Here is an 8,862-nt window from a genome sequence, read left to right on the forward strand (position 1 = left end):
GGAGAGAAGAAAGACAAAAAAGAAGCCCCCTCAGAACACAGATGGCAAACACAGACCCAGGCTGAGGCACAGCGAATCCTGCCCAGAAATAAGGAAGCCAGAAAGCAAAGTAAGCAATTTGTCACGGGCTTTCTAATCATCCCAGGCTGGTAAACAGGCTGGGAGATCTGCAGAGGGGTTTGTGCTGCACTTGTTGGGGTCTCTTTTGCATTCTCACATCTCTTTGCACAACCAAACCCTCCGCTGGGCTCGGCTGCCTCTCCAGCTCAGCGGCGGGACCAGATGTCCCGCTGCAACAGGCAGAGATCCAAACCCAGCCCTGGCAGCTCTTCCAAAGCCCCTGCAGTGGAGATGCAGATGTTCACATCCACCAGCTCCTATCCACAAACAGGTTTTATTTCTGTCTCTGTGGTTTTCCTCTCTCTCCCCTCGCAGCCCTCAGCGAGGCCCCCAGCTGCTCCTTGCTCGCACGCCAGCGGAGCAGCCGTTTGACACTGCTCTGCCCCACGCCGCTTAGGATGGGGCCGGGGCTGCTTCCTTGGGCTTTCCCAGCAGCGTTTCTCTGCCTTTCAACCAGACTGCCGGCTGGAGCTCAGCAGAAAGCAGCCTTATCTCCGCGGGCTGCCGTGAGCGTGGGAAGCCGTGAGTCAGTGGGGACAAAGCAGTGCTGTGGGGCTTGGCTGCTCCACTGCCAGCTCTCTGATGTCAGTCGTCCAAGGTTCAGGTTCCCCAAGTGCTCCCCTCTGCTTCACCCCACAGGTTTTGTTCCCAATTCCTGGCAGCACAGGAGGCAGTTTTGGGGGCTGCTCCTGATTGGAAGCCCCTCAGCCTAGCAGAGGTTTCTGGGGGTTGCCTCAAAGCCCAGCAGGGTCAGCCTAAGGCGAGGTGGATGGGGTCAGCAGGGTCAGGAGGAATCGCCTTGGCTCCCACCACAGCTTCTCTCCAGCCCAGAGCTCTCAGGGCTGGGAGGGCTCTGCCTGGTGGGTGTCTGGGCACCAGCAGCAGCACTGTGGCCACACTGATGGGAACAAGGGCACAGGGGACCTTGCTCCACGCTCATTGGTGGGCTCTATATTGGAGCCCCCATCCATTGCTGTGGTACCTGAACGCTGCCCTGGCCAGCTCAGCCCCGAAGTCCCCCTTTCTGTTGTGCCTTCCCTCAGGGCTTGCATGGGCAGAGGGCTGCCGTGCGGGGCCTTCTGTCCGCGGTGAGAGCAGCGTGGGTGCTGCTTCTTCACAGCACTGCAGCTTCGGGCGCCGTGGGTGAGAGCTGGAGGGCTGAGCAGCAGCACTCAGGCGTCCTGCCCCGAGGAGCGCAGTTCTGATCCTCCAGGTGGAGTGAAACAAACGCCGCTGCTGCTGGGGGCAGTGGCTCTGGGGTTCTCCACCTGCAAAGCCCGGGAGGAGCCTTGCCCAGGCTCTGGTGGGCAGCTGCCCACGCTCGGCGCTGCCCCGCGCAAGCCTCGCTCTGCTGAGCGCAGAAATAGCTCCTGGCGTCCCGCAGCGGGGCTCAGCTGTCAGCCCCCTTCTCCGTGGGGCACATGGCACGGGAGCAAGCCAGCAGGGAAGCCAGCGCCGGCTGTAAAGCAGCCCGGAGCAAAGCTGTTGTACTTACTCCTTCTTGAGCGAGGGCTTCCTTCGGAAGGAGCTGCGGAGCGCCCCAGGTGCCTGGGGGACGCAGGTTATGTTCCCCATGCCAGCAGCGGCCGCGGGAGGCTTGTGGCGGTGGCTGGCGCTGTTTGTCACCCGGGTGGGTGTGGGATGTGTCCGCCCGGGGCTCCCCGAGCCCGGCCCGGCCCCGAGCCCCCGCCCCGGCAGCGCTGGGAGGAGCGAGCAGGTGAGAGGGAAAGAGGGAGGGGAGAGCAGGGAGTGCAGGCAGGGAGTGCAGGCAGGGACAGCAGGGAACGGGGAGAGAGCAGGCAGGGAATGTACAGACAGCAGGCAAAGAGTGCAAGGGGAGAAGGCAGGGAATGCAGGCACGGAGAGCAGGCAGGGAATGTGGAGACAGCAGACAGGGAGTGCAAGGAGAGCTGGCAGGGAGAGTAGGGAGTGCTAGCAGGGAATGCAGGCAGGGAATGCAGTCAAGGAGAGCAGGGAGAGCAGGTAGAGAGGGCAGGGAAGGGAGGACAGGCAGCAGCCTCTGCCCGGGAGGTCCTGTGGCACCCCCTGCGGAAGGCAGGGCAGGCAGGGCAGGGAAGGCAGCAGTGGCACCCCCTCGGTGAGTGGAAGGGCTGTGGTCACTGCCACCCACCCCTCAAAGCCTCTCTCTGCTCAGTCCTTTCTCGTGAGAAGTGTTTCAAGCTTGGAGATATTTCCAGGTTGGGAACCATGAACAAAAAGGTTCCCTCAAGGTGGAGGATTCCAGCCCTGGAGCTCATTTTGCCTGTAAAGAGGAATTAACCACAGAGCTCATGGCCCAGCCCTGCTTAAGTGCTGCGAGTGATGCAGCCCAAGCTGCCCAGAGAGGCTGTGGAGCCTTCTTCTCCGCAGAGATCCCAACCCCTACCTGTGATCCTGCTGGGGATGCTCACGGCAGGGAGCTTTGGATTGGATGACCTCTAGAGGTCCTTTCCAACCTCCACCCCGCTGGGATTCTAGGGTTTCATAACCAGCAATAAATAAATAAGGCTGGAGCCTGTAATAAATGCACAGGGAATATTTTTTCCCCCAAAGAAGTCAATCACTGGATGACAAAAAAATACCTGTGAGCAGTGTTTGAGCATCCTCTGAGTGCTCAAATGCTTTGCTCAGAGGGGCTGCATTGGTTAAAAAGAAGGGAAAGAAAGGAGGTGGAAGGAAGTGGAGCAAACAGCACCAAAACAGCAAACAAACAGAGAAAAGGGGATATGGAAACCTGGGAATTGTGGAAACTCAACCAAGGAAGCAAGGATCAAAGAATGGTTAGGTTGGAATGGACCTCAAAGCTCATCCAATTCCAACTTCCCTGCCATAGGCAGGGACAAGTCCCACTAGAACAGGACACTCAAGGCCTCATCCAGCCTGGCCTTGAACACCTCCAGGAAGGTTGTGGAGCAATTCTTCACACTTACAAAGAGGACAAATTCAGGTTTGGTCACTATAAATAATAGAGCTGAGCAAAGGAGTCATAGATGGCAGGGGCTGGATGGGGCCTCGAGAGATCATCTTGTCCAGCCCCCCTGCCAGAGCAGAATGACTCTGAAGCATGTGGTGGGACAGCCACACGACTCTCAAAGCCTCTCTGCCACCACTGAGGCTCTGAGAACCACAGACTGGGAAGAATCAATAGGATCAGGGATTGTTCTTTGGGAAGAATCTACCTGAGGAGAGGCTGTAGCCAGGTGGGGTTGGGCTCTGCTGCCAGGCACCCAGCAACAGAAGAAGGGGACACAGCCTCAAGCTGTGCCAAGGCAGGTCTAGGCTGGATGTTAGGAGGAAGTTGTTGTCAGAGAGAGTGATTGGCATTGGAATGGGCTGCCCAGGGAGGTGGTGGAGTCTCTGTGGCTGGAGGTGTTGCAGCCAAGGCTGGCTGGGGCACTTAGTGCCATGGTCTGGTTGGTTGGGCAGGGCTGGGTGCTAGGCTGGGCTGGCTGAGCTTGGAGCTCTCTTCCAACCTGCTTGGTTCTCTAAGAGCCTTTCTGCTGACTGCTCCTGCAGCAGGTCTTGTCTCCAGGCTGTTCCCAGTGACAGTCCAGCAGCTCCATCTTGCTACAGGAGCAGGCAGACTACAGGGATGTGAGGAGGCTGGAAACGTTTGTGTGGGGAACAGACTAGTCCCAACCAGCTGTCAAGAGAGGGAGGGTAAAAGCTGCCCCATCCCTGGAGGTGTTTTATGGCCAGGCTGGATGAAGCTCTGGCCAGCCTGATCTGCCCATGCCCATGGCAGGGTTTGGAACTGGCTGATCCTTGTGGTCCCAGCCCTGTCTGATTCTGTGATTCTATGGCATTTCTCAGAGGCCTCCACACCTCTGACCCTTAAAAACAGCCTCTTGATCCTCTTTCCCCTTCTATCCTGCAATCCATTAACCCTTCACGGGGTAGAGCCACAGGACACCCCTCCAGAGGGGGCCTGGCAGCATCTCCATCATTTTTATGGCAGGGTTCTCCTGCCAGAGCTCTTCTCTCTGCACAGCTGGGATACAAACCACCCCAAAGCAAAGCCCCATCCCAGCACCTTCTGGCAGACATCAACAATCCCAGCAAACAGCAGCAACTGGGGGGGGGAGCTTCAGGCCAATATGGTTCCTCCTAAGATCCATGGCTAACGTGCTCAGCACCATGACCAGAAATGTGCTGCTCCTCCAGAGTGCTTGTTCTAAATAAAGCCTCACAGCTCACAATGCTGATGGAACTGCTTCCCTCCTGCTGCTACTGCAGGTCCTGCAGCAGCCTGCTCACTGGGACACTGGGGAGTGGCTGAGAGCAGCCAGGCAGAGAGGGAGCTGGGGGTGCTGGCAGAGAGGAGCTGAACAGGAGGCAGCAGTGCCCAGGTGGGCAGCAGAGCCAATGGCATCCTGGGCTGGCTCAGGAGCAGTGTGGGCAGCAGGACAAGGGAGGTTCTTCTGCCCCTGTGCTCAGCACTGCTCAGGCCACCCCTGCAGTGCTGTGTCCAGTTCTGGGCTCCTGAATTGCAGAGAGATGTTGAGGTGCTGGAAGGTGTCCAGAAGAGGGTGACAAAGCTGGGGAGGGGCCTGGAGCACAGCCCTGTGAGGAGAGGCTGAGGGAGCTGGGGGTGTGCAGCCTGCAGAGGAGGAGGCTCAGGGCAGAGCTCATTGCTGGCTGCAGCTCCCTGAAAGGAGGCTGTAGACAGGTGGGGTTGGGCTCTGCTGCCAGGCAGCCAGGGACAGAAGAAGGGGACATAGCCTCAAGCTGTGCCAGGGCAGGTTCAGGCTGGATGTTGTTAGGAAGTTGTTGTCAGAGAGAGTGATTGGCATTGGAATGGGCTGCCCAGGGAGGTGGTGGAGTGGCTGTGGCTGGAGGTGTTGAAGCCAAGCCTGGCTGGGGCACTTAGTGCCATGGTCTGGTTGGTTGGGCAGGGCTGGGTGCTAGGTTGGGCTGGCTGAGCTTGGAGCTCTCTTTCAGCCTGGCTGATTCTGTGATTCTCTGACACCAGTGACCCTGCTGTGGCTGGCAGGCTGGGCATGCCCAGTGCCCGGGGGATGGCTCTTTCTCTTTGCCTGCTGGGCACACAGGTCCACAGGGCAAGCTTCTTCCCCTGGGCACCCTCTTGCTCTGCTTCCAGGAGGGCCTGAACTGGGGAAGCAGTAAAGCTCCAGACTTTGGAAAGGCTTTTTACAGTGTGTTAGTTATTTATAGAAGGCTGAAACAGAAGCAAGAGCCTAGAGAGCAGCAGAAAGAGGACACGGCAGGGACACAGCCAAGCTTGGCATGCCTGCAGCATTGTGGTTTAGCTGCAGGGCTTGCAGCAGGCACATGGGAAAGTTCCCTTTCAGGCCCCATGGGATGTTGCTCTGCAGCCTCTTGTCACTTTTCACCCCCTGCACTCCCACCACCCTGAAATGGGCTTCGTGTTTCTCCCCTCCAGCCTCCCACCCAGGCAGCAGGGACTGGCAGTGCCCAGTGAAGGAGGAGCTGACCTGCTGCAAGCCACCAAGCAGGAGTCAACCAGCAACACCTGCCCCCAGCCAGAGGCATGTGGCAGCTGGAGGTAAAGGAGGATGTTTTTCATCTGCTTTTCATTTCCACTGGAAGGAAAAAGTTGTCAGCAGCCCTGGAGCCTGGGAGCCCAAAGGAGAGTCTGACAGCAGGGGGAGGTGTGAACCAGCCTGCCTGCAAATGGCCTCAGGTTGCACCAGGGGAGGCTTAGGCTGGAGACTAGGAAGGATTTCTTTACTGAGAGAGTGAACAAGCTGCCCAGGGAGCCACCACCCCTGGAGGTGTTCAAGAAACCTGTGGACATGGCACTTGGGGACACAGTTCAGTGGCCAAGGTGGTGGTGGGACTTGATTTTAGAAGGCTCTTCCAACCTGAACGAGCCTCTGCTTGTGAGAGCTGCTCCTTTTAGCTCACCTGTAGCACAGCAGCTCCTTCAGACTTGGCTTTGGCTCCTCCAGCCTCCTCTGCTAACATCTCCAACAGCAGGGCTGGTCTGAAGTGTCCTCCAGACAGGTGCCTGTCCCTGCTCTCTGCACAAGGAGTGGCTGCACCCAGGCAGATGAGATCTCAGCAGTGGCTGCTCAGAGAGGGATGCTCAGCATCCTGCCACGCACATCCTCAGTCTGGGACTCCTTCTCCTCTTCTGCAGAAGGCAACACAGAGAGCAGGTTCCTGCGTGCACTGGAGTGGGGTCAGATAAGTGAAAAAGGAAGGATGCAAGAGGCAGGATCCAGTACTCCAGAAAACATCTTTATTGTACATGTTGGCTTCTATTGCTTGAATCCCCTCCCCAGTCCCATGTAGTGCAAAAAATTCAGAGAAACAGAGTTCCACATCACTGACTTACAGAGAAATCAAAAGTGACAGAGGTTTGACCAGGTCTGCCTCCCGGGAAAGCCAAGCAGACCTCTCCCCTTGCAGGAGGGGCAAAGGTTCCAGCTCAGCCTCGCTGTCCCACTGCAGACCACCGCCAGGGGCTCCGGGTGAAACACATCGACACAGCCAGCCAGGAGCCACCCTCTCGGGGCTGCTCCTCTGCTGGGGAAAAGCTCAAGTCGAGAAATTAGACGAAGGAGGGTTTGGGTGAGACGCCACTAACTAAAACTGGCAGAGGAGCCACACACAGTTGGACAGTTCTCCTCCCCTCGGACAGGGGACTACGCACAGACAGACAGACACAGACACACATCCCCCCCCACACCCCCCCGAGGCCTCCTCCTCGGCAGGGGATGTGCAGCACCAGAAGCAATCCCACCCTGGCAGCTGCCAGGGTAGATGCTGACACCTCGTGTCCACACAGTGCGGGTTGGGGTGCTCCAGACCCCCACAAGCTGCCAGGGAACTGTTTTGCCCTTTGCCTTCCTCCTTTCCCTCTGACAGGGCAGCAGTGAGCACCTGCATAGTTAGAGCATCAGAGACACAAAAGGCTCCCTCCTGCCCGGGCTGCTGCAGAACAGGCTCAGAGGTGGTATTGCTCAGCACTGGAGTCGCCCTGCCCCTTGCCCTCACCCTCGGCGGGCACCGTGCACCCCCTGGCAAGTGTAAACGGCTCAAGGCCATGGGCACATGGCACAAGAACTCCCTCCACCCTGCTGTGCTGCTTGGTTCCCCCTCTAGCTCTGCCTGCCAGCTACCTCCTTCATGCTACAGCAGCCACAGCTGGCCCAGATGCTGAGCCACAGCTAGGAGGACTCATTCCTCGTCTGAAAGCAGCCCTTCAGCAGCGCCTCCCCTAGCCCTGCACTGCCCCTCCTTGTTGCACAACCAGGCTGAGCTCTGCTGACCTTCCACCATCCCTCACACAGCACCAGCACCTTCCACTTCTCACACAGGCTGATCCTCCTTCCAAGAAGACCCCAGGGCCAGGGGTACATTCAATAAGCTGCTTGATAGGAGTCCAGGTCCTGATGGTGCTTAAAGGAATGGGATGGAAAGGATTGAGAACTTGCTCATGCATGGGCACAGACATGCAGACAGCAGGGCAGATTCCATCACTGCTTCAAACAAAGCAGATTCATGTGAGGGGCCTGGAGCACAGCCCTGTGAGGAGAGGCTGAGGGAGCTGGGGGGGTGCAGCCTGCAGCAGAGGAGGCTCAGGGCAGAGCTCATTGCTGCCTGCAGGGAGGCTGTAGCCAGGTGGGGTTGGGCTCTGCTGCCAGGCAGCCAGCAACAGAAGAAGGGGACACAGCCTCAAGCTGTGCCAGGGCAGGTTCAGGCTGGATGTGAGGAGGAAGTTGTTGTGGGAGAGAGTGATTGGCATTGGAATGGGCAGCCCAAGAAGCCCTTGGGGAGAGGCTAAGGGGTGGGGGAGAAGCAGCCCAGGCTTTGCAGAAGCTGCTGGTTCATTTCAGGTGTCCAGTGTTAGGCACTGTAAGTGGGCTGGTAAAACATGCAGGCACCTGTCCAGCAGCAGTCAGATGGCCATAAAAATTGTCTTAAGCTGAGGGTGGGGGTTCCCTGTCTCATCTCAAACTCTCAGCCCAAAGAAAAGAACTCTCTTAGCCACTTACAACTTTTGGCCCACAGATACCACCCACAAGTGAGATCTGAACTCTGGAAATGAGAAGGAATGGAGGAGAAAAAAAAAACCAAACCAAACCAAACAACAAAAGGATAAAGGAATGAGCTGAAATCAAACAGACCACATCTCCAATGCTGCTTTGGAACACTGCTGAGGTACCAGTGGTTGAGTCATCCCTCTGTGATGTGGAGAAGACCTGATCACGTCTCACACGCGCCCAAAACACCACCCAAGAGGTTCCATGGCACAGGTGGGTCCAGGGCAGGCCTGTGACTTACAGTACTAATTCAGTCAGCCTTCAGTTAATCAAAGCAGCTCCTTAATTGCCAAGGAGCCACTAATTGCAAATGGTCCCTTCCAGGCTGGTTGGACTGCCCAGGCAGTATCTCACACAGCCACACACCCCCCACCAGACATGCATCTTCCAGCACACAGTGATCAGCAAATGAGGGAAGGAATTGCATCCCTTCTCCTGCCATGAAAGTAGAGGAGAAGGAATACCAGGAGGGTGGGGAAAAAAAAAAAGAAGGGATGTGAAGTCCTTAAAATATTAGCAAATAGAAACAACAACAACAAAATATTAACACCCAAAGCCAAAGCAATGCCAGGCAACCCTCCTTGCTCAGGAGGCTGGATTGCTCTTGCAGAGGAAATGATCCCTTGTCCCAAAGTCAGGATCTGCTCTGCAGAGAGGGGAATTAGGAGGCTGGACTGAGATGATCCTGAAGGTTTCTTTCACCCCAAGG

General features: G+C 57.1%; 1 protein-coding gene and 1 long non-coding RNA gene across 4 annotated transcripts in view; one reads left to right on the forward strand and one right to left on the reverse strand.

The window, feature by feature from the left end:
• PLEKHN1 (pleckstrin homology domain containing N1) overlaps nt 1–1,695 on the reverse strand; it is a 33,701-nt gene extending 32,006 nt beyond the window's left edge. Inside the window, exon 1 of the mRNA XM_064171728.1 lies at nt 1,616–1,695. Within this exon, the coding sequence (XP_064027798.1) occupies nt 1,616–1,695 (80 nt within the window). The remainder of the gene's footprint in view (nt 1–1,615) is intronic.
• LOC135190382 (uncharacterized) lies at nt 32–8,390 on the forward strand. 3 transcript variants are annotated; one of them, XR_010308503.1, is made up of 3 exons: nt 32–109; nt 5,525–5,647; nt 8,122–8,390. It is a non-coding gene; the product is annotated as an uncharacterized LOC135190382 (long non-coding RNA). The 3 variants fall into 3 exon arrangements; XR_010308501.1 differs by lacking the exon at nt 8,122–8,390 and adding an exon at nt 6,245–6,466; XR_010308502.1 differs by lacking the exons at nt 32–109; nt 8,122–8,390 and adding exons at nt 1,757–1,837; nt 6,245–6,466.
• The last annotated feature ends 472 nt before the right edge of the window (nt 8,391–8,862 follow it).

The sequence above is a fragment of the Pogoniulus pusillus genome, chromosome 36, assembly GCF_015220805.1.
Source record: "Pogoniulus pusillus isolate bPogPus1 chromosome 36, bPogPus1.pri, whole genome shotgun sequence".
Lineage (NCBI taxonomy): Eukaryota > Metazoa > Chordata > Aves > Piciformes > Lybiidae > Pogoniulus > Pogoniulus pusillus.